Consider the following 25,419-nt stretch of genomic DNA (forward strand, 5'->3'; position numbering starts at 1 on the left):
AAATGCATCGGATACACAAAAAACTAAAATCTAAATTCATCAGGTCCTCAAGCTTATTTAAACTTTTAAAACTGTAAAATATGATTGGCACAATGGAAAACGTTACAGTCTGAGCAATATGAATTTACAGTTTGTTTTTCTCTCAAAGGATTGTTGACATTTCACAGGTTCCAGTTCAAATTAATGACGTTTTTTTTTTTTGTTTTTTTGTTTTCCTTTCCTTTAAGACACATGAGACACATGAGACTGAAGCATCTATACAAACCTACGTTCGTGTGTTTCTCTGCATATTTCTCCCGGTGACCCATCAAGCTTTTGAATCCCACTGAGCTACATTAACCTTCACATGCAGTGTCATTCACTCGCTCACTCGCTCGCTCACTCGCTCAGTGGTGTGAAGTAAAAAAAAAAAAAAAAAAAAATCAGACAGTGATTAACAGGTCAGCCGCTTCAATCTTTTACCCCTTCTCCCCTCTGTGTGCCAGGTAGAATTACAGAATAATTGATGTCTGACGCTCTTCTAATCAAATATTAAAGATTCACTCCAGTAGTCTGGGCCAATAAGAGGCTCTAAGTGACGGGTTCCTCTGGACCCTCAGCGTGGTCCCTAGGTTTCACCATGCACCTGGGCCCCTGTGGTTGGAGAAGTAAGAATGACAAAGATTGGATTGAGGGCTTTCTCAAAGGAGAGAGGGTGTGTGTGTGTGTGTGTGTGTGTGGGGGGGGGGGGTTCGATGGTCATTTCTCAGAGTAACGCAGGGCAGGGCGTAAGGGGGTGAGGGCTGGCTCGATCACTCTGTGGCAGGCAATCAAGAAGAAGCTGGAGATCCTGGGGAGTCCCAAGCCTGCTGCTGCTCTCTCTTCTCCCTAGACTTGTTAAGTGACTGCCGCAAGGCTCCAGCCAGACAACTCCCTAAACCTCCTTTCCTCTTTTGACAGTCCTTTGCATTTATTTTTTTCGTTCTCAGCTCTATTTCCAGTCTCTAACAGCTCTGCTGGCATGACCGGCACCATGCGGAACTTTAGACCGTAGTTTATGAGGTAACAGAAGGGTGTTGTAAGGGAATCTCTTTTATGGTATTCAGTTTCCTGCCTGTCTCATTGAGAGGTTATGCCCTGCAGTCGCTGCTTGAGAAATGGGCAGCGATGAACAGAACATAAAGAATGTCAGAGTCTGAAGCTTGTCTGAAGTTTCTATGCAGCGCATGTTCTGATGACTTTTGATATGTTGTGTATGCACAGGGTGCTTCATTCTCAAGAGTTTAATGGCCTTTTTGGCAGATTTACATCATTTAATCTTTAATTAGCTGTTAAAAAATGTTGGATTGGGATATTTAGAATGAAATATGAATAATAAGAGTGTTCCATGCCTGGCTCAGTGCTAGATGGCACCATTCTCCATACTGGAATGTGAGCTCAGGGGCTGTAATGTTAACGTTAGATGCAGTTTCATTTCCTGTGGTGAGAATCTATTTTTCTCCATCACTAGAGGCTGAAAAGTCACCAGGCTTCTTGTCTTCCCTCCTAGTGGCCTGGAAGCCTAATGTAAGTGTGTGTGTGTGTGTGTGTGTGTGTGTGTGTGTGTGTGTGTGTGTGTGTGTGTGTGTGTGTGTGTGTGTGTTTTATATGGCCCTGTGTTAGAGAGACAGCTGTCAGCAGGGTTCCTGGACTCGCACTTTTTTATTTCTGCCAGAGCGAGGGGCCGGGGGATTGAATGAGTGAATGAGGCAGCAAGCGCCTCAGTGAAACCCGCTCCTGGGAGCAGGCAGGGGTTCCTGTACTCAATTTTCCCTTCACTTGGGATAAACAGGCAATTACCCATCCCTTTTTCCTATGCCATGGCCATCCAGTGAACTTAAGCATGCACTATTAGTGTGTGTCCCTGTAGGACCTGCGCTGTGGGGTGTGGAGGTGGTCAGTGAGTGGCGGGTTGAAGAAATGGGTAAGACAGTTGTTAAATGACTCTGCTCAGACAGACAAAAGAGGGGAAAAACTGAATGGAAAAAAAGCTGAACTGAAGAACCGGTGACAGTGATCAGAATAAGCACGCATGCAAAACTGAATTAGTCCAATTGAATTGTTTTAAAGCTCCCACTCTCTCTCCTTCTTGTTCTCTTTCTGTCAGTGTCACCATGCTGTCAGCAGGCTCGGTGCCTGGCAGTGTAACGAAGTGACAAGTGAGTTATTAGACAGAAGGAGCTGGAGAGGCAGGGACGCCTCCAGGTAATGGAGAAGCAGCACATTTTAATGATCGTTGCTGTCATCCTTTCCTCCCTAGTCAGCCTTCCACCTCCGCAACCTTTCCATCAGCCTCAGCTCTCTGTCCTGTACTCTTATCTCTTAGAGGACTGAGATATAGGTAGAGTCATTGTTTTTTTTTTAAAAAAAAAAGAGTAAAAAAAAGTCATGAAGGTTTTTTTTTTTTTTTAAACTAGAATAGGTCATGTCTGTACTGCAAAAAAAAAAAAAATGGCTTTAGCAGAAACAAATTCTGGATGTGAAGAGTAGTGAATACTGTACATAGACCACACCACATAACACTGCATATTTCTCCTTCTGTGTGTAGCACCAGTCAAAGAAGACAAGATCTCCTTGTATAGTAACACATGGCATTGCTAATACATTGACAAAAAAAAAAAAAGCTGAACATGTCAATTTCTATTCTTTTTTTTTTTTTTTTTTTACAAAAAATATTCTGGACAAAAACATCTCCATGAGGTTACATCACCCAATAAATACCCCGTCCCTTGGCTACTTTGACCAGTGGAACTATTTGTACCATAAGACAATTCATGGACATGTTTAAAAAAAAAAAAAAAAAAAGAGCCAGGAAATAGCAACATTTTTTTTCATAGAGTACATTTGTAACCCACACTCAGCAATGGAAACTGATACCTAAAATATCACAGCAAAAGATTTAAGACTCAAGTGCATCATATCAATCCAATGGGGCATGATTTAAGTACAATGTTATACAGAGAAAGAGCGAACGCTTTTTGGTCACAGTTGAAGGACTATTTTCCTCTTTTTTCTCTCTGTTTTCTCCTTCTTCTTTTCAATCCATGGAACAGTCAGGATTCATTAAGATGCCTTTTAGTAAGACAGAACATCACTCCTTGCATTGATAGCCTTTTTTTTTTTTTTTTTTTTTGGACAATGTCGCAGTAATTTCATGCTTTAGACACATTAGTTACCTTCCAAACCTCCAATCTAAATATTTGCAAAAAAAAAAAAAAAAAGAAGAAGAAGAAGAAGAAGAAGGAATTAATGTTGAAATCCTTTGTGAAACAGCAGTTTAAACCTGTATTCATTTTGACACTTTTCTCAATATCTAACTTGGTGATGGGGGCAGAGGGGGTTCAGGGGTTTTGTTAACAGAGGACATTTTTCTTTTCTGTTTTGGTGCAAAAAAGAAACTGGCACAAGTATGGTTGAAGGTACTGTCATTTCCCCTGGCACTCTAGCCATCAATGACCCCCACCCACCCCCAAAAAAAGCAACGCCTCAACTCACCATTGCAAAAGTCCTCACTATAATAATATTACACATCCCCTTGTATAGATGCAAAGTGCAAAAACTGAATTGGTATACTTAAGCTCATAAACATAACAGACAAAAAAAATCAATAGAAATACAGAGAATGATATCAGTGTAGGAGCCTAAAAGAGCATGCCGGCAACCTCTGAATATCTAACAAGTAGATAAAACAAATCACATGATATTCTTTTTTTTTTTTTCTTTCCTAGGACTCTGTTTAAAATGTGTTTTTGAAGCTAACATAAATGAGTCAAGCTAGTAAGATGCTACCTCTTTCTTGCCTATAGCTGGAAGTATTGTACTGGACTGTAACATAAAACCATAAGAGAGAAAGAGAGAGGGGAGGGAGAGAGAGAGAGAGAGAGAGAGAGAGAGAGAGAAATGAAGCAAACAACCATCAACACAACTCTTTTACACCAAAAGCCTCTTGGGACATTATTTACAAATGAAGCTATCATGCTTTTGTAAGGGGTTCATTTAAAAGCTATCATTACACAAATACAACAAGAAGATTTTCTCTTTTTTTCTCAATACTATCATTTCTGCAGGCAAAGTCACAAATAAGAGTTTGAATAAATTCTTTGGAGACGCACATGAAAACAAACTGGGGAGAAGTTTGAAAGGAAAGATGGAGGGACTTATGAAAAAAAAACAAAACAAACAACTGGAGTTTTATTATAAAGCAAACTCCATGCTCGAGAGTGTCATCCTGTTCTTCCAAAGAAGGAAAAGTCAAATGTCACAATAATAAACTGTATTTAGAGTCAATGAATTTATAGAAGGACATAGGAATGCCTTGCAATGACTTAACAGAGGATGGGCAGGGGGGCTTACAGGCATCTAGCCTGTATTTGAAGGCCCTGGGCTGGGGTTAAAAGCTAATTTGAGGAGGGGGCGATAAAGGGAGGAGTGGGCAAACTGACAGGAGGATTGAAGCGCAAGTCATTTTTAGTCTATTATTGAGGAGAAGGGAATGTTTTTATGGAGGTTGGGGTTTTGAGAGTGTCGGTTACGGCTGCGCACAGAGCTGAACACCATATTGCAACCGGGGATTTTACACTTGTGCATTTCGCGCAGGTGCACAGTCTTGTAGTGCACACGCAAGGTCCCTTTGTTGCTGTACATTTTGTGGCAGATGTTGCAGAGGATCCCGCTGCTGCCATCATTACTGCCCCCAGTGGACGAAAGGAGGAACGGTGAGGAGGAAGATTCCAAGCCCTCACCTCGTCCTCTTATTTCTCCAGTCTCATCCCGATGCCTCCCATCAGCCCGCCCCTCAACACGCTGGGAGCAGTCCTCCCCCTCACTGTTGCCCTCCTCCTCCTCCTCTTCTCCCTCCTCCTCCTCCAGGTCATCCAGTAGGATGCCTTCATCACTGCCCTCGTCTGACTCGTGCGAAGAGTGGACGCTGCTGCTGGACTGAACACTGGATGTGGTGCTCAGGTCCAACACCACGTAGTCGTCTGGTTGGCCCCGGGAGAAGCCGTTGCTGTGGTGGTGTTTAAGTTCTTGGTTGAGAGGGTGGTGGAAATACTCATTGCGTGTGGGGGAAAGGGCGTTGTGGCTCAGGCCGATGGGCCCGAGACTGGCGCCTCTGAAGCCCATAGGGTCCAAGCCCATGTGATGCCCCGCATAGATCTTGGCCAGTAACTCGGCACGAAGGTCCTTGGGCAGTGGCGTGAGTTGGGGGTCCAGGACAATGTCGTCCAGCTCTTTGGTCAGCAGTTTGCGGTGCAGGTTAATGTTGGAGCTGTGCCTAATGTGGAGAAATAGTCATAGTTAATGAATGCTGCTGTAGGGGGGGGGGGGGGGGGAATTCCAAATATAAAAAAAATCTTCTGCATATGTTTAATCATCTCTTTCATTTTCATTCTTCTCTGGAAATGTACACAGCCAGGGGTTTTCAAAGTCTGAGAAGGTGGGCCTCCCCTTCGAAAAAGCCTGGAAGCTTCCAACCCCACCCTCCTTACATTACTTCTAGTTTCATTTATGGATGCCATAGTCAGTCAAGTATTTAGCCAAGCTTAACGTTGCTGTTTTACATAGAGGACACCAAAGAAAAAGAAGAAAAGACAAAATTCCCCACTAAACTTCTGCCTCTGTCTTTAACCAGGTCACATAGATTTATGCTGTTCTCCAAGATGTCCTTTTTGACAATAATATTTCATTGTCTCCATTCCTTTAGCCTCTCCTGAAAGTGTCTGGAAACCCCCTCGTGAGGCCCACCTTACACTTAGAAAACCTCTCAGGCCATGAAGATTCAAGCTACATGTGTAATTGTTATTACTATTAGATACGCAAATGGTCACATGGTTGTGGAGAAATAGACCCTGAATCTCTTCTCAGAAAAGTGCACGAACGTAGCACACAGAGAAAGAGAGAGAGTGCATCCTGCTGGTGTTTACTGCTGTCAGCATGTCTGCACTGCACAGGCCTCAAATCCAATAGACTCTGACTCAATTAAATACTCCACCATATTGAATGGGAGTTTATCAATTGATTCGAGCTGTGGTAATGTGATAATCGAGGGGAACTGGATAGCATATTAGCACTAGGCCCTGCCAGCATTATCGCATTTGTTCCCTATTGGAGGTGGCTTAATCGAGCACTTCAATGAACATGTCTTTATGTAGCTCTGGATTTAATTAAGATGGGCATTTTTTCCCCAACACAAGGCAAACTGTATCACACCATGTGCTACAGCTGATGAAAGAAACTAAGTAACAAGTGCCATGCGAAAGCCAGGATACGATTAGTGAGGTTTTCAGCTAGCACACAAAGCCATGCTAAAGGATGCAAGGTGAAATGGGCCGGAAAAAATCGAATTCAATGCTTTTTCACTCCAATTTCACAGTTGCCAAGTTATACGAGGGAGAAAAGGGACCACCACCACACATTTCATGATAAAACTGCATAACATAGAAAGGAAACAATATGCAATATATGTCGCTTAAGACATACACAACGTCCACTTCTCTCATTTCAGGTCAGCACTTAAATCAAATATGCAAACACGCAGTGCCTTTAATGTGAGGGGTTTCCATGCAGGGAGGGCACATGTGTGCATAACAATACAAAAACAAAACAAAAAAACAAAACAAAACAAAACAAAGGGTCATCCTTATCAGGATGGGCAAATATGGAGTCACAATGGATAGTAGAGCTTACCAGCAGTGGCAGGGTTGATGCAGTCAAAAAGGGTCCCTTTCCTTTAATTATTTACTTCCCTATCCGACATTGTCCTGCAAGAGGTAAAAATACATTCATTTGAGGGACCCTTTTCTGTGAACCAGGCAACCAGGAGCCCGTCCACTCGAGCATCGTCAGCATTGAGGAGGGAGAGCGTGGCCAATCGATTGGCTGTGGTTGTCACTGCATATGTGTGTGTTTTTACGTGCTTGAGTCTGTTACTGTGTGTGTGTGTGTGTGTGTGTGTGTGTGTGTGTGTGTGTGTGTGTGTGTGTGTGTGTAAAACCAGAAAATATACTACATCCATACAGTGGGACTTTGATCAAAAAGCCTACATAAATCCTTTGTTCTTTTTTATCTTTTGATAGTAAAGCTGCACCCATATGTTGTTAGCTTATGGCTAAAATATGGGAGCCATGATTTAAAGTCTGTGGTGTTGTATCCCAGCCCAGTCAAATACATGTGTGCCTGCCTGACTGTGAGAAGCCAGCGTCGGGTGTTAAGTGTGTAAAGAAATGGGTAAAATGTTAACTGCAGGGATACCAACCACCAGGCTTTGATGTCACTCAGAGAAGCCATAGATTTGTTAACCCTGAATTTCAGGATGCTGTTGATGATGCTCAGGTAGGCAGGTCCTTTGCAACATGTTTCCATCTCTATCAGAACACCTTCTCACTGCTAATAAGCTCTAAATTAACCATTTTCTAGCTCAGATTTAAGACATTAAGGTCAAACATGCTAAATGTCATGCAGTAAGTAGTCTGTGCTCATTGTTACAATATTAAAAACAGTATCTCATGAACAACATTTATCTGCTCAGAACAAAATAGAGTCAATAATATTAAAAGCTGCGGAGGAGGAAAAGAGCCACATTCTGATGATTTGCAATGTTTAAACCATGTGTTGGCACTTAGCTAAACAAATCAGTAGCACACACACAGACAAACACACACACAGTTGATATTATGCATGTATCCCTTCATTTATCAGACTTTTTTTTACCCAATCCCCTCCATTTTGTCAACCTCCATCACTTAACTTCCACCCCCACCCCCTCCACCAAATCTATACCCTCCCTTCTTCTATCTCTACCTCCCCGTTGGCCAGTAATGTGGCTGGTGAACCAATTTGACAGTCTCATCTTCGCCCAAAAGATGGGGGAGGCCTCCAGAGAACCCATTCTTGACTGTGCAGAGGAGGCAGAGCACGAGTGTGCCTGCCTGTCCCAACCAGGCGTTAATCATCTTTAGGTTCATCTGATGGCCCTTGCCCTTGTTTGTGTGTGTGTGTGTGTGTGTGTGTGTGTGTGTGTGTGTGTGTGTGTTGTCTAAATGACTCATAATGTGTAAATGAGATAGAAGACTGAGCGGTATTGAACTGACACCAGTGGTTCTTTGTCTTTCCTGTCATTTGGGGTGTGTTATGAGGTTTCGGGTGTAAGTGGGAGGATGAGAGTTTGGTAACATTTATCACTCTCTTTCACCCTAGCTGCTATTATGTATATCTTTGGACTAACAAAGGCTGCAGTGATTTGAGGAGTAGAATTATTAGGGTTAAATATGAATTAAATATCACATACATGCTTGTACAAATTGTAATATACTTGGAATTACTTGAAGTGTTACATTTAATTAGAACTGTGTTGAGGGCAGTGTGCTTGACTAATTGGGCTTGTAAATGTCATTCCTTTAAGAAAATAATAATTCCCCTTATTCTAACAAAAATACTTCACACAGAAATTGCAGATGACTCACCAAAGGGATGAAATATTCCAAGTTTGCATGTTTTAATCTTTTTTTTTTCTTTCTTTCTTTTTTTTTTTTTTTTTTACTTTGAATGGTTAACATATTCTCTCTATAAGCAGCATGCCCTTCATAAGAGACAGTAAAGAAATACAATATAGTAAGAAACAAACAGAGGGTTGATTGTGAGGCAGTGGAGCCATGCCCACATGCCGTGAGGGGACTGAGGGAGTCAGGGAGGAGAGGAAAGAGACTCTCCAACATAATTAACCTTCACTCTCTCCGTTTGCAGTGGCCCATGCAGGGACCACGGGATGCGCACTACTGCAACATGGGAATGTGGAAGAGGGAGGACACCTAAAGTTCCAGTACGGACACAGTTAAAAAAAACAGAAGGTGATTAAAATGTGATAAATTGGAAATATTACTTTATATATATATATATATATATATATATATATATATATATATATATATATATAACTGCAATGATAAATGGGTCTAATAATGGTATAATTACTGGTACATGTGCCTTTCCAGCAGTTAATCATGCAGTGTCTTCAACACTTCTGGTGATGCTGCTCGAACACCTCAGTAAATATGCAATCATTTACCTCTGTGAGGCAGACGGCCAGGAGGCTAGGAGATCCCCCCCCCCCCACACACACACACACTCTCTCTCTCTCTCTCTCTCTTTCTCATGTTGGTCTGTTTTTCATTCAAAAACATACAAGTATTGCACACTTGCTCAAGTGCACATTACATTATGTTCTACTGTTTTCCTGGAGTATGGGACATTCATGTGCACATTTTTTAGTGTGTGTGTGTGTGTGTGTGTGTGTGTGTGTGTGTGTGTGTGTGTGTGTGTGTGTGTGTGTGTGTGTGTGTGTGATGTGCTTGTCATTCTACAGTCTTACACTGTATTATACTGTAACTTGGGCATCTGTTGGTCAACTAAGCAACACGGTCTTCATTTGGATGCAGGAGCTTTTTGTCCATGATATGTTTATATGCCTTTGAGTAAAAGGGGGTTAAAATATCTAAGAATCTATTAATTAGCTGAAACAAAAACAGTAAATAATTACCTTCCACTTATTAGATTGAATAGGGGTTCTTATTTCTTAGAGAAGCAGTGGAAAGCGCTGCTTATTAATAACACTATTGGCTGAAACTCAAATTAGGAGAATTAACTCATTTACATTGAAAACATTATTTTCTGAACATTTCTTTGTATGTGCATTTTCTTAATCTCATCAGACCAAATGGTCTTATGAAAACAACTAAATTACATTCCCATTTTATTGCTACCATTACACTCAAACATGCATTATGTCATTAGAGGATTATCCAGGGACAGATTTGATGAGAGCCCGGCTTGTGTATTGACTCGTCTCAAAGCCCCAGGATTGCTCTCGCTATGCAATGTTCTTTTTTTTTTTTTTAGTTGTTTGTTCCATTTGAGTCAGCAGCAGAGTAATATGTCCCATATGTTATCAGGAATTTATCCCCCACAGAAAAAGTATGGAAACAATACTGTGCTTAGGTCTCACCCACCCAGAGCTGCTCTATACATCCCTGGCTCAGTGATACATGTTGTTCGCAGCAGCAATTGTTTCTCCTCGCAACAAAGTTATCTCTGCCCCCCGTATGTTCTCCCACTTTTTGTGTTTGAATTATGTTGTTTCTCATCATTGAGTTAAACTGTCTCACACACACACACACACACACACACACACGCAAACACACACAAGCTGGCACAGTGTGTGAGTGTGAGTTCATTTTGAGGTTTTACCTTTCCTCCCTGCAAACTCGGATTCCTCTCTGCCTTTCACCTCTTCTTAATGACCTGATTTCATATTTATGGAAATACACTTTCCCCACACCATCTTTTAATTTTCAAATGATTTTTTTTTTTCTATCGTCTGTTTCAGGGCGTACTCATGATGTCATTGCAGCAGATGCCAGTGTATCATGTGAACAACAAAATTGCATCAGTGGAGCAAAAGGCATGTGCACTTTCAAGAATTTAACTTCCTAATTCCTTCCTGAAAAAACAAATAACTGAGCAGCAGCTGCTTTTTCCAGTCGTGCTCTTGCCATGTGTGAGCAAGTTTGTGAGAGGATTATTCTTTTGCTTCAGTTTACAAAGCTCTGTGTGACAACCACGGAAATCATTTATCATGTTAAATTTATGCACACTATCTTCTTGGTATTTGAACACTGAGATAAGCAAAAGTCATTTCTGATATCAAACAACTGTTTAACAGCAGTCGTGGGACCATCATTAAGAGGTAGTTTGAATACAAGAGCACATAAATTGCATTCTCTCTTATCTGTTTGTATATGCAAGTATCGGCGTGCATGCACGTGTTTCAGCAGTCATGCCTAAGGCCTTCTAAAGCCTCATCTAAGGAGGTGAGGGTGCTAACAAAAGACAGTATTACACCACATACTATAATTACAGTACCAGTCTTTTTGCTCAGCTGTGTCAGGTAAACAGCAGGTTTGCACCTTCACTAATGCTAACTTCTGCTCTGGTTCCCATTTTTCCCTCCCACATCCATTCTAATAGAGTCCCCGAGTCACCCGCTTTATGTACATGTTGCTAATGAAGAAACAGCGATAGTAACGGATGCAATGTAAAACAAACCCCAATATAATAAAAGCTTTAGATGGAAGTTGCACTTGTGGAGAGGTGCAGAGCCAAGAGTGTAGATGAGATTAAAAAAAAAAGATTTGTTTGCAGATTGGAAGCTTAATGTGAATTGTTCCCTACTAGAAAAGTGTCATGGATGGGTACGCAGTGTTGTTTTTACCATGAAAAGCAGAATGAGTAAAGCAGCTGGGTTCTATTAAAGAGATAGTGTAAACCAGAGAGGTGTTTCTTAATCTTAGTGTAATACCAGTTCTGTGTATTTTAGCGATGGCAGCACAAAATGTACTTTGCTGTTTCAAGGGACATTTCCTTCCCGTGTCGGGTGACTAAATACCAAAGTTGGTTACATGACTGGCACAGGGATATGAGTTTCTGTGTCAGCAGGACTGAAATATTCATCCTTTATATAGCACTATATAAAAAATGGTGAAAGAGAAATTCTTTTCATAAAGCCTGACTGAATGCTGGCCAATATAACACTTAAAGGTCACTCCAATTATGCAAAAACACTTGTTTGTAATCCTTAGGGAGCCTGCGCTTGCCCAGGGCACGACTGATGTTATTTACCTCCAACTGGTGTTGTGGCATCAGGCGGCTCTCAGTGCTGCTTCAATATATATTCTGTGGAATGAGTGTGTGGAGCAGATATGTGCTAACAAGCCCAGGTGAGCGTGGCTAGCCTCACCTCCTAATGCGCTAATAAATGCAGTGGTTTGACAAACCGCTGTCTATGTAAATGTATGCGCCTTCACCTTTCAGTGACAAGCTGCGGTTGTGAGGGCAGGTAAACAAAACTGCAGCTGGAGGCTTGATGGCTACAGCCTGCTGCATGTCTGCATGCATGTGTATGTGTTTCTCATCCTGACACCCTCCTCCTCTGAACATTGATTTGACAGGGAGCAGATGTCTCTGAATCATTTTTTCCTGTTCTATTAACTGCCAGATGTGAAGTGCTAGCATATCCAGGTAAACGTAAAACAGTAATCAAATACTGTAGTTTAATTGTATTGAAATGACCAAAAAAAAATCAAGTTTCTGCTTAATTACACTGTTATGATGCTTTAGAAAAACACTGTGTACTAAGATAAACAGCATATTTGTGGATTTATAGAGTGCCACTTTTTCCAGGTGGAATAGATGATAAAGATTGAACCAAACATTTTCATTCAACCTACCTGCTACTGTTGGAGTTAGATTAGAATAAAATGATCTCATACAAAGATGTAGTACTAACCTGTCTCGGCTCCGCCGGGAAGGGAAAGCAGCATTGCAGCCAGCAACAGTGCACACATGCATCTCTTTGAGGTGCACATTCTTGTAGTGCAGTTTCATGCTATAAGAGCTCTTGAAGCTCTTTTTACACACATAGCAGATCTTGGGGTCCGGACTTGAGCATGGGTCTCCATCTGGCGAATGAGAAGTAGGGAATTTGGGTGGGCTGGCACCGTAGCCCATTGAAGAGATGAAGCTCTCGTGCAGAGCAGCCATGCTTGCAGCAGCAGCAGCTGCCGCTGCCATGCCTCCATTATAGAGACCGTACTGGCTCATGCAAAACATGTCGTAAGTAGGATCATTGAGTTCTTCCTTGATCTTGATAGGGGCTTGATTAGGGGAGGGTGAGGAATGGCTCTTGCCTTCCATTTCCTTTCTCAAATGAGCTTCCTCACTCCCCTCATCATCCTGCTCCTTCTCAAGCCCCCTTCCACCCTTGCTGTGTTTCTGCTGTTCCTCCACATCCATCAGCTCATCACGGTAAAACATCTTGGAATCAGAGGTTTCTGACTCATTTTCAAAGTCTCTTTCATGGTCCTGGTCCTCAGAGGTGAAGCTATCCATACAACGTAGCTCACTAGAGCCTCGAAGATCCCCCCTGCTGTCACTACCAGTCCCTTCCCGACATTCATCCTCACTTTGTCTCATCATACCTCTCAGAGCTATGCCAGGGCTCATCTCATCCTGGCAGGGGGACTGCTGCCCACTACCACCACTGTGGTTCCCAGTGCCACTGTTGTTGTTGCTGTTACAGTTTCCGTTAATTTTGATGTTGTTGTGAAGAAGTGATGAGTGGTGATGGTGGTGATTGTGGTGGATGTTATCGTCATCATCCTCATCTTTGTCCTCATATTCATCTGCCACATCAATAACTTCCTTCTCAATTTTCACCGGCATACTAGATTTACGAGGCTTCTTTTTGGGTGTGGGGTCACTGCAGCCAGTATTGTGGTCCTGATTGGTACCAGGTAAAGGTAAGCAGTGCGACATGGGTCCTGCCTCTGACACATGAACATTGTTGTGCGATGCCACAGCTGCAGCCAAGATCTGCTGCTGCTGGTCCATCAGCGTGGTACTGTTGGTGGTAGTGGGCAGAATTGGGCTGGTGGGCAGTGACACTGGAGGACTAACTAGGTCTGCAGGGGACAGTAGTGTGCGGTAGAATGGGGGCACGGGCTGGACTGGCTGCACTGACTTCAAGGAGGGGAACACCAGTGGGCTTTGCAAGGGTGACTGAAGCATAGGATCCACTGGAGGAGTAGTGAAGCCAAGCGGTGGCCTTCCAGGGCTGGTGAGCGTGAACCCTCCATTCTTGGTGCTTGAGATGACAGGTGTACCAGAGGTCGAATTGGCACGGATGAGGTCCTTGTCACGGTTGTTGCGCAACATGGGCATGTGCAACCGTGGATTGGGATTGGCACTGTGACGGTTACGGCTGCGTAGTGAACTGAAGACCATGTTGCAACCCTCAATGGTGCAACGGTGTTTAATCTTCAAGTGTACAGCATTATAATGTATCTTAAGTGTGCCTTTGTCATAAAAGGTTTTGCCGCAAGAATTGCAGCACACGCGACCCTTCCGTGAGGTGGCTCCCATGCGGCGCATACGATGCATCTTAGAGGAAAACGAAGGGTGGGTGATAGTTTTAGACTGCTCTTCCTTTACAAAGTGGTGGTGAACCTGGTGGTCACTTAAGTTGTTGGATTGCTGAGATTGATTTTGGGAATGCTGCTGACTCTGCTGCTGAAGCTGTGTCTGTTGCTGCTGTTGTTGAGCCTGCTGGGTGGAGGGGGATGGCGAGATGGGGGATGCCCTGTTGTTGGGCTCTGTTTTTGGTTCAGTGTTGTTGTTCATGGTTCCAAGGGTTCCACGACTTGGACTCTGGCCTGTACGGAAAGGTGACAGGGATACTTCTGACTCACTGGTCTCCACCTGTTCAACCTGGTTAGGCAGGCTGGGCTCCCGCAGCCGGAGAGCAGATTGCTCCATCGGCAGGCCATTGGGAGGCAAGCCAAGCATGGGGGCTGAGACCGGGTTGATATACTGGAAGGGCAAAAGGAAGGCAAGGCTGTTGGGGATATTCTCAAAATGGTGAATGCTGGATGGGCTACTGTTTTCCAGATGAGTCAGGAGCCCCGGGCTGCGGGTTCTGTTGTTGCTTTCTATGAATGTCCTAATCCCGGAGTCTGTCTTAGAGGAAGGAACTGTAACTGCTTGACCTTCCTTCTCTTGAATGGCCATCAGCTCCACAATAGATTTGGTTTCACCAAAGCGCAGGAACTGCTGCAGGGTGATGATCTCCTCTTCTCGGGACATGATGGTCCAGCGGTCAAGCACCTTGCCTGCAGCATCCTACATGCCCCAGAAGAGACAAGAGAGGACAAAAATACCAACCATTATTGATTGTGCATAATCAGTGTGGTCAAAGGAAAAAGAGCAAGGGTTAGTTTGTAAGGGCAACTTTTGTGCCTATTAAATTCAAGGACCCCTGGAGCAACAAGAACAGAGCTTTGTCGTAAACCTCCCCCCTCCACTTTTCCCCATCCACCTCTCACTCATTAATTTTTTTCCCAATAAATCTGCCCTACAAAGATAATTAATCACACGGTCATGAGAATAGTAAAGAGATTAGTTTTGTCCAGCAAACAAATTTAAAGTAGTGAAACAGGGCTTTTAACAGGTGTTTGGCACTCCGCAGCCTTGTTAGAGATGTGAACTCTTGCCGAGACTCCCTATGTACACAAAGTTTACCTAGGGAGTCAAAGAAAAATGACAGAAATAATAGAATAATTAATGGAAGCCACTAATCATGCTTTTATTGTCTGGCATTTTTCCACTGTGTTCTTCTTATGTAAGATTGTGAAATTCCTCAGGGAGGAAAGGGCTGCTGCAGAAAAACATGTTTTTTCAAGGTTATGTGGAACTGGAGTTCCTTAACCTGTGTATTAATACACTTTTTTAGCAAGATTTAAAAAAAACAAAAACAAAAAACCTTCTTTTTTTTTAACCATCGATTTTAATCATATTTTCATGCACATAAGGTACTCTGTCTGAATTTGAATTAGTTGACAGTGGCTGGCAGTAAACAGGGGACAGAAAACATTCTGACTACAATCGTTTTCAATTATTGCATTTTTGAAAGGCTTGGGAATGGCCAGATACAAGAAACCATAATTTCGCTGATAGCTGAAATAGAGAACTACTTGGCTGGTGTCTTTCTGAGATGTGCTGCAAATTTCTGAGAAATAAAACTTTTGCAAATCCACTTATCATCAAAAATCTTGAGATGCTTCAGTATTCTGGGAGAAGAATATTGGCAAAGCTTTAGCATAAAATTTGCGGTTGAGTCACTAGGTTAGAAGCTCTGAAGGGTTGACCCAGTGTTCTCTTGTGTAAATCCATATCTCCTTCTGCTTCACACGTAATGAAATCATCCTCACACTGTACACTAATGTTGTTATAAGATTTTATGGGTAGAAAAAAACAGAAATTTAGTCTTAATGTGACTTTTCACACACACAGCTTCCTTGGAGACCAAGCACAAGTGACATCAAGGGAATAACACAAGCGATGACAATTAGTCACAGTGAACTTGTAACATTTCATATGTAGTCATAGCTGCTGGCATCTATAAATGATAAATGGCAACTCTGGTGAGTAAAAAGCTGTAAAAACCAACATCACAAAGCACAAAGGGCCTGTAAGGAGAAAACAGAAGATAAATGTTTAAAGAGAGACAGCAAAAGAGAGATAGAATAAGAGAGACACAGCGGAAGAAGTGCAGAAAAACAGAGAAAATAAAAGTGTGAGGGATTTCATATCATGCCCTCAGATATACTGGAGAAGTAGATTCTTCTGAGACGAAACATCAATAGTCACTGGGGTATTTGTTGTTAAATATACATTAAAAAACATTTTACACTTTCATTCTGTGCGCGCTCTGGAGTTTTTGCCTGGAGGTATGACTTAAAATTCTAGCCTGGGCACTATTATTTCATACTCCACAGCCATCTGGGCATTAGTACTTTCATTTGATTTAGAAAAAAAAAAAAAAAAAAGGAAGAAGAAGCAAATTAGAAAGTGAATCTTTAAATAGTTTTACAACTAGAAATGTTCTAAGGAAATTGTTATTGTAAGAAGTGGATCTTTCAATATTTTTAGTGACAAAATGAGTTAATTTGTGAGTGTTACACATGTAGATGTACGAGGATAGCCAGTAATTACAGTGCTTATAATAAGTGTGTAAAGACTCTAAATGTAATTGATGTGTATTTCTCCCATGAACAGGGTATGTGCTTTCTGTTAAGGAGTACATTTAAATAGAGAATACTTGCATTTTGTGGATGACTGGAAGGCTGTGGTAAATTTATTCTAAGCCAGTATAATACATCTTAATATCAATTTACTAAATGTTCAATTTGTTAAGATGGAAAGATATATCAAGAAATTGAGCTATGACTCAGATCAACAAGCTCTCAGGGAGCTTTAATAGTCAATGTTAGGAATTAGTCATAACCTGTACCATTCGTAAAATCAAAAGATAAAATTGTAAAAACCGGAATGGTTTGATGCCCTGGAAATCCACACCAATTCATCATTTCTTTTCTACTCAGAGCCTTGTTTTTCCAACTCCATCCATCCATGCATCCATTTTCTATACCGCTTATCTGTTAAGGGGTGGGGGGGTCAGAGCCTATTCCAGCTGACATTGGGTAAGAGGCGGGGTTCACCCCGGACGGGTCGCCAGTCCATCACAGGGCCATCAGGAGCAATTAGGGGTTCAGTATCTTGCTCAAGGATACTTGGACAAGGTCACTGGGGGAAGTGAGGATCAAACCAGTGACCCTTCGTTTGCTGGACAGCCACTATACCTCTGTGCCATGCCGATTTTTTTCAACTCATGCAGCCAAATATACACCATAATATAATGATGCAGGCCAGACTTCAACCTCTTCACTGGAACCAGTGTGAGAGAAGGTACCACTTGTTCCCTGGTCCTGGTCATTTTTGCTGGGAATTGAGTTGAAGCAAAGTGTCTACGTTCATGTAAAAACTGCTCTATAAAAGGACGTGAGGAGACGTAATTCATCAAGATTCAACTTCAAACGAGCCTTTAAGATGTGACCTTTTCCTTAAAGCAAGCATTTATTACACCACATTTAGCATCTCAAAATATCAATGATGGATTCCAGATAACAATAATAATAATAGTCACACAGGAAAAGTGGTTATGATCAAAAGTGAAGAAACTATGCATTGACACACTTGTTGACAAATACTGGCAGTAATGACAGCATGTCTCACAACTCTGCACCCCTGCATTGGCTTTGTGATGCTGTGAAAGAAACAAATAAGCCATTAGAAGCGCTTTTACAAGTAGGCACTCATCTTCCAATTAGCTTAATGTGGCCCTCTTTCCTTTATATTTTCCAGCCGTGCCCCACCTCTTCTTGTTCACTCCCTCCAGTAAAATCTCATCAATCCTCCCCTCCCCCTATCTCCCCCAGTGCTATGACATATTAGTCTGTCATTATGCATCCCAGAGTCCTTTAAACAATACAGCTAAACCTCTGTTTGCCAGGTTAATGACTATTAGCCAATAATTACAGCAAAGAGACGATGGGGTACCCACTTTATCTGGTGGACAGCCTGCTGCTGTTAGTTTATTTTATCTGCCAGCCTCCATGTCTCTCAGAATTAATCTAGCAATGGCTGTATTTATTAATCTCTCTGCTGCCGCAAAGCATTCTTAATTCATGGACATCTCCATTGCTGGGTGCTGTTTAGTGGGTGTGAAGCAGTGTATCCACCTTGCAAATTGCTGACAATGAGGACGGGCAAATGATGGCCTTGTCATGGGCCGGGGCACAACTGTCAGTAAAAAAAACAAATCAGGCAATTATGCAATTAGTGGGCATGTGCTGGGCTGTATTCAGACCTTCACTGTTGTTAGTTTAATTAGTATATATGAGATTAAAAACATTACATGTATATTAGCAATCCTAATCTGTGTGAGTCTCTCTGGTAAGAAATGGAAAGAGGAACGTTGCAAGAAGTAAAAATACTGATATGTTGCAGTGACCTCTGCCTGAATACAGTAAGTCCAATACAATACCAAAGCCAATTTTTTTTAAACATTATTATATGTTGTGCAATACTGTCATCAAAATAATCTCACAATTATGTTTCTTTACTTGTTTACACATAGTTCTGCCCCCACTTATGATCTGAGTGTTCTGTGAGGACATGACCTGTAACACCAGTGTGGTTCTGCTGTTACAGTAAAAATGGGTCATAATGGTGAAAGATTCTGTCCCTCCATTCCGTCTCAGTGTATTTTTACACAATGCCGAGGCGTAGTAACACTGCTTGTATTGAGCAGGTAGCCATGGACTTTCTGCTATTTAATTTTCATGCTACAGTGTAGGAACAGAGTGTACGATGACAGCTACAATGGCTCCACATCAACATAAGGGCAGTTCAAGCGATCGAGAGTCAGTACCACTTGCATTAGGGATGATCTGTTCTCACTGTGGCAAAGTGAACCATGGGAACCACATTGATTCGCCAATCACCTTGCAGTGAATGCGATCTCCACCAAGCCTCCAGGGAAGCCTCATTGATCTCCAGTCCTGCTTTCAGATCTAGTTCCTTAAAAAAAAAAAAAAAAAAGATCTGCTGTATCCCTGTGTTCGCCACTTCAAGGGAGGTTAAGCAGGAGTTCCTTGTGATCTGAGAAGGTCTTGAACCTTGGTTCTTCTTTTTCCATATTCTGTTTCTCTCTCCATCCCATCTCGGACCACATGAATAATGCAGAGGATCTAGTGGCTAGGGGTGCCACGGGGGATGGGTTCACGCAAAGCTCACTGCCTGGAGCCATCACATCAGAGGCCAAGAGCTCCCAAGACACATACTGTTCCACCATTGGTTCCCCAGTGGCAGTGCAGAGGTCATGTGTGAGCAACCAGCTCTGCTTCTTCCTCTGTGATGGACCACAGGGAAATCAGTAGCTACGTCTAGACGTGGGTGGAGGACATTTGTAAGAATCACAGAGGTTAAAATTTGCACCCTGTGATCATGGTAAATACCTTATTCAGGCTCTGTGCTTCAAAAGAATTAGTTACTTTTGGCTGTGACCCAACAGCTTGTGTATCTTGGATGGTTTGACACTTTGCTGAACTGATGAATATTAATTCATCTGTACAGCAAGATGACAGTGAGCATATTCTAAGAATTAATGTGGCCACTGTAAAAAAAAAACAACAAAAAAACAAGTTTTACAATCATCAAGAACAGGTTCAATCTGGATTCAGTTGAAGGCATTGATGCAAAGTGTTCAGGTCTAAGAATTTGTCCACTTGTAATTACGTTTAGGTGCTGACCTCACATATTTAGGTCCATAACCACTGTTCTCTTTATATGATTCCTTGCTAATTTGTGTTCTCCACAAACTTCAACATAAATGCCAAGTACAACCATTTCAACACTGGAAAATAAGAAGTGTATTTGTAGTGAGTATTCATGACTCACTTTAAACACATTGGAATATTCACTTAAGAGCTGGCATATCAGTGAGAGTTGTTTTTTTTGTTTTTAATCTTTTTACAATAAAACTTCAAAGGAAGCAATCGTCAGTGCCACAGCAAATAAACAAAAAGATTTATTACCAAGTTATGTTGCTGCATGGGTAACAGATATTACACAACTTCGTTCCTATTTTATGTTTTTTTTGCTAATCTTTTTTTCTTTTGCATTGGAAGTATCAGATACATGAACTAAATTTTACAAATACACTTGGACAGGTTTTAAGCACTGTTAGAGAAAAACCCTCCTGTCATTTATGTCTGGTTAAAGAACATGTGTAGCCTCATAGTCACAAAAGCTAAACCTGCCAAAATAGTAACACCTTGCAGCTGATGTGGAAAAATACAAGCAGTTCTTTAAAGTCCAGCCAGATCTCTCTGCACAAGCTCATATTCCTGATTACAACTTGGACCAGATCTCTACAAGTTTGATTTTGACTTCATCATTTAATTAACAGCCAGGCAAAGGGCACTGCCTTGGTCAATAATGCGTGCATCAATGCCAGAGAAAGAGGGCTTGCTGGCCTCTGGTGTGAATAAATGTGAAAGAGCCACAAGGCTGTTTCACTGGGCTCGACGCACAGATCAACCAACAGGGTGCAAGATAGCCTGCCTTCACCTCTCAACCTGATTTAACTCATGGCTGTGGTTAAAAATTCATGACTGTGTGTTAGTTGTTGCTAAGGGGACACTAATCGACTGGAGTGAGATTTATAGTGCAGTGGAAGACCATGAGGGGGGTCGGGGGGGTTATTATAGAGGATTTTACCACAGATGGGTGAGTCACATCCCATTTTCCAGGTGGCCTTAGGTAAACAGTCCCAAGTTCTTTTCCCACTGTTACTACGAACAAAAGAACTCCTGATGCATCTGACCCCCCTGACCTCTATCACCACCCTCTTTGTCTTAAAGCTGTCTCACAGTATCTTTAAAAATCAGAAAGGACAGTCGTTTGGCCACAGCCCAGCAGAGATGCAGATGGGGCGGCACATGAAAGCCTTTTCAGGCCCCAGTGCTGTGCACAGCAAAGTCAGTTAGCCTCTGAGTTCAGAACCTCTGCAGAACCGCCTCACGGCACTTCCATGTGAGCATTGTCTGCTCTCAACTGATGTATCGATTGCCTGTCTCCTTTCACAGAGCATAGACAATAACGTTAGCTTGCCTCACCCAACTGTGCGAAGGATCTGTGGTCATGTAAAACTCAGTGGACCTAGCACTGAGCTAGAGGGAATGCCTCCGAGAAACAGGGCTGGAGCGAGCACAGCGGTGAGGGAACGCTTGATGGTTCACATTAATTGAGGATGATTCGTGTGATCTGCTGGGTCTGGATGCACCAGCCAGGTCTGTCGTGGGCCTGGGAGACAGATGTGGGTGCTCCCTCCAGGGCCAGTCGAGAGCAGTGAGGCGGCTGAGAAATTGTCTGTCTGTCCAGTGTCTCTCCGTGTTTGTGTGTGTGTGTGTGTGTGTGTGTGTGTGTGTGTGTGTTGGGGGGCTGACAACCTGGTTTTCTCTCCCTCATACATCACGTCTCCTTTGTCTTGATTACTATTTTGGCAGGAGGCCGGTGCAGAAAAGGTGCATTAACATATGCTCACAATTTGGCAACAGAGCTACATGTTTGTACTGTGTCTCCATGTAGCAGACATTTCTATTCCTCTGTGGTGTAATACCTGCCCCCTATCACATTTTGTCCCCAGGCTTGTAATGACGAGCACAACACAGTCTTTGGTGAGTTTCACTGCTACAAAAAAAAAGAAGAGAAAAACAGAACCTGATATATGTATGGAACCCTTACATAAGATATTCCACTTTCAGAGAAACTTTAAGAGCTGTGAATATTTCTCTTGATTTTTACCGGTCCTCTTAACGTTCACACTGTGGTTCAGACTGTCACTCATACTGATACTGTACTATCTCCTACACATCACTGCAATGTCACAAAATGTTAAAATGTTCCGCATTTTTCCAAATGCTCTACTCTCTGTGAAAGGCTGCTGTGCCCTGGTTTGGTCCAATCACATTCAGCAAACCATAAGCGTCAATTTTTCCATCTGCATTCTGCAAATCAAAGGCAGAGTGAGGCGGGTCTTTGCTCCATCAGGAAATTAATACAGAGTGCTGTCATTGAGCAGTTATGAGTCAGAATTGGCACTGCAGGTATGCTAGTTTTTCTCAGCAGCGAAGACATGCGAATTAATCTAAAATGTCATGTTCAAATAAAAGAGAAGCCAGTAAAATTTACCAATTCAAAGAGCAATGAACTGAAAAATATGTTCATCCTCCCACACACCTCAAAAGAGGATTCTGCTGCATTGATTCTTTACTTTGCACCACAGACACAACAACAACAAAATAGTTCAGGAAAGAAAGAAGTGAAACCATCTTATATATCTAGAAATATTTCTGAAAACATTCTATATATACCTGGATTTTTTTTTTCTATAAATTAGGTTCCAAAAAACAAAACAAAAATTCCAATCTTACAATTTTAAAGCAAACAAGTAAAAGAAGAACCCTCCATCTGCAGTCCTATTTATTTTTTTGGTACTTCCTCAGCTCATGCGCGACTCCTCCATCATGTTTCAATGAAAATGAGTTTGTGTAATCTTGCTGACAGAAAAACTGCAATGGCAACGTAATCTCTTTGGGCTGAGTTTTATGTTGTTTTTTTTCTTTGGAAGAATCTTGTTGTGGTTTAAGAGTTTGACTGACCTTAATAAACAAACTTCTTATTATATTGAGCATTTTCTTTGTGCACCTTTAAGATTTGTGTTTCTGCTCTGCACTCAGTCAAAATAACCCTCACATCACTTCCATGGTACTGGGTAAATGGAAATAGATGTGAATTGATAATGGATGATAGTGAAGCTAAACCTCCCGAATCATTGTGTATTGGTCTGGCTGGGAAACGGATGGAGGTGACAGTACCACACAGACACACCGCATTAGAGGAGCCTTTCAGCTTCCTCCTGTGCTTTTGCTTTGGAGCATGCAAGAGGAAAGAGAATAAGCTAATGGACTCTTTACTTAATGTGATCAGAGCCATTATTGACATGCTGCCAGGAAGATGCAAGACCATTAACTCTAGCGCCCCCGCCCTCTCTATCTTTCTCTTTCTCTCTCTGGTACCTCACCTTTATTCAACAGTATTTCACTGCTTGCCTAACTCACTGATAGAGCGAAGGGCTACTCTGGTCTGGGAGTCGTCAGAGGAGTCTGTGTCTGCCATGTTAACTCAGGATCAGACTGTTGGGGCAACTGGTGCTGCTCAGAACCTGGCAACTGTATGATGTTAGCTTTTGTTAGCATGGAGTTAAATGAGGACCAGACACCAGTGAATGCCGAACAGAAGCTCAGATTTAAGGCCGTTTGTTCTGATAGTTTAATTGGGTCGGCAACTCATTCAGTACCCTCAGCCTCCATTACTCTCTTTACATGCTTTTCCTGTTTTTTGATACTTAGACTTGTTAATAAAGCATGAATACGTGTTTTTGAAAGTTAAAGACATTGTGACAGACTTTCAGTTTAAGTGTGTTTCCACTTACTTCACATTCTGATTGCCAACAGTACTGAAGTATTAAATCCGGAAAGCAAAATATTGAATCAGGAAAGCAAATTTCCAGTGATGAACAACACCTGACTGGTTCTCCATGTGGGGTTCAGGGACCACTGGAGGTCCTCAAAGGGGTTCCAGGGGGTCTTCATAAAATGTACCCGTTCTTAAACATCAGCCTAACTTCATTTACAGGGGATTGCAACAATTACAGAATCTAGATGAATTAGTGTTGTGATCATAGTTTGAAAAAAGCAAATAAAGTAGGAATCATAAAAAGTGAAATAAATTAGAGTTTGTTATGGACAATGTTGAAAATCACAGCATCAGTGTGTGCTAGAACATTGTTACTTATCAGAGTCAAATGGTGAACTGAGCAGGTAAAACGGTCCCAAATTACAAGCAGTGCAATCTCCTTTATTTTTAAACTGCCTCGGTGGAATTGCTGCCTGGCATGTAAGTTGGTTCATTCATCTTGGAGGCGGAGGGGTGCCAGTGTGGCTGCAGTGTAATTTACACCATCCCATCCTATGTGCCAGAATACATCTATCCCTGTGGCCCGGGGGGCTCACATCGCCGGCGGCCCAGAGGATGTTCATGTTTATGTGTGTGTGAGAGTATGTGTGTGTTTATGATCATGTGGGTACAACAGGAAGTGGTGCTTGGGTCTCTCGGGGCATGGTTCCAGGTCCCTGGGCCTGTCTACTGTCATAAGTTCCAAAATGGTGATTACTTGCTGCAAAAATAAACACCATTACCATCTGGTACTGCCTCTTTGTAATGTAACGTATACACCGAGAAAAGCTCTAGACCATCAAAACACACTGAATGGAGAACAATAACAGAAAAAAAAAATCAAATCTTAACTGTAAAATTTGAACACACTTTTGATTCCCTGTACATCTCCAACAGCGTCTGCCATGCATTAACTCAGATGAGTAGCTTTTTTCATTTTGAATATTGAAAATAAAACAATATTCAAAACATACAACTCTGGATCTGTATGAGGGGGTAGAAAAAGAAGAACAAAAGATTTACTGGGACGTATGGTGAAGAGAGGTTGGATGATGGGGGTCATTCAAGACTGTTTGAGGCTTTGCAGAGCCAGCAGATGTTTGATCCATCCACAGCACATCTGGTCCACAACACACTCAATCTATTTCACTCCACTTCTCATTTTTGGATATTCATTGTTCCACATGGTCCACTAAACTCCACGTTCCCCCCTGCGGCCCACAAATATTCATTCACCAACATTCGTACACAATCAGATGAGTGTAATTTCTAACTGTTGTTCTGCATGTGATTCGAAGTCAACTCAAATATTTGGCCCTTATCAAACATCTGTACTTTATAGTCCCAAAACTGCAAGGAAGTCCTTTCTTGAATAGCTTTAAAATTGTAACACGCAGCAAGGAACTTCAAACCTAGTGGCACTCAGTAGGGAAATGAAAGCTGTCATTCTTATTGTAGTGAGCCCTGTGAGGGTCATACAGTCTTTAACAACTTCATTTTTTTTCTTTTATTGTTGGAAACAGAGAGGGGTGTGTACTGCACAGGTTTCTGAATTCTGGACTGAAACGTGACGAGAGGACTGTCAACTCCCTGTAACTCGCCATGCAACTTCCTTCAATAAATGTCAACTCTATGACCCAGCAGCAAATCCCTGGCAGGGTGGGTGGCTCTGTCAGCAGGCCCGGTAGGCCACACAATGTCTGGGCTTGGCCTCTGTGACACGAGGAAGCAGAGTGAACCACTGCTCTATTTGTTCAGAGAGGCAATGCAGAGCCACCTGGAGGATTAGGTTGAGGATCACCAGACAAAAACATGACCTGTGTTTTGCTATCAGATGTTGGGAGCTCACTTGTTTTTGTTTGTGCTTCTGTA

At 42.2% G+C, this 25,419-nt stretch overlaps 1 protein-coding gene across 2 annotated transcripts in view; it reads right to left on the bottom strand.

The window, feature by feature from the left end:
* Positions 1-402: 402 nt before the first annotated feature.
* bnc2 (basonuclin zinc finger protein 2) overlaps positions 403-25,419 on the bottom strand; it is a 161,565-nt gene continuing 136,548 nt past the window's right edge. For both annotated transcript variants that reach the window (XM_086211689.1, XM_086211690.1), the window contains 2 exons: positions 12,359-14,748; positions 403-5,293 (listed from right to left, as the gene is read on the bottom strand). In XM_086211689.1, coding sequence (XP_086067815.1) covers positions 4,486-5,293; positions 12,359-14,748 — 3,198 coding nt within the window. In that variant the 3' untranslated portion in view covers positions 403-4,485. The remainder of the gene's footprint in view (positions 5,294-12,358; positions 14,749-25,419) is intronic.

Source organism: Aulostomus chinensis, chromosome 8 (genome assembly GCF_037954235.1).
Source record: "Aulostomus chinensis isolate RoL2024-O1b breed Wild chromosome 8, RoL_Achi_v1.0, whole genome shotgun sequence".
NCBI lineage: Eukaryota > Metazoa > Chordata > Actinopteri > Syngnathiformes > Aulostomidae > Aulostomus > Aulostomus chinensis.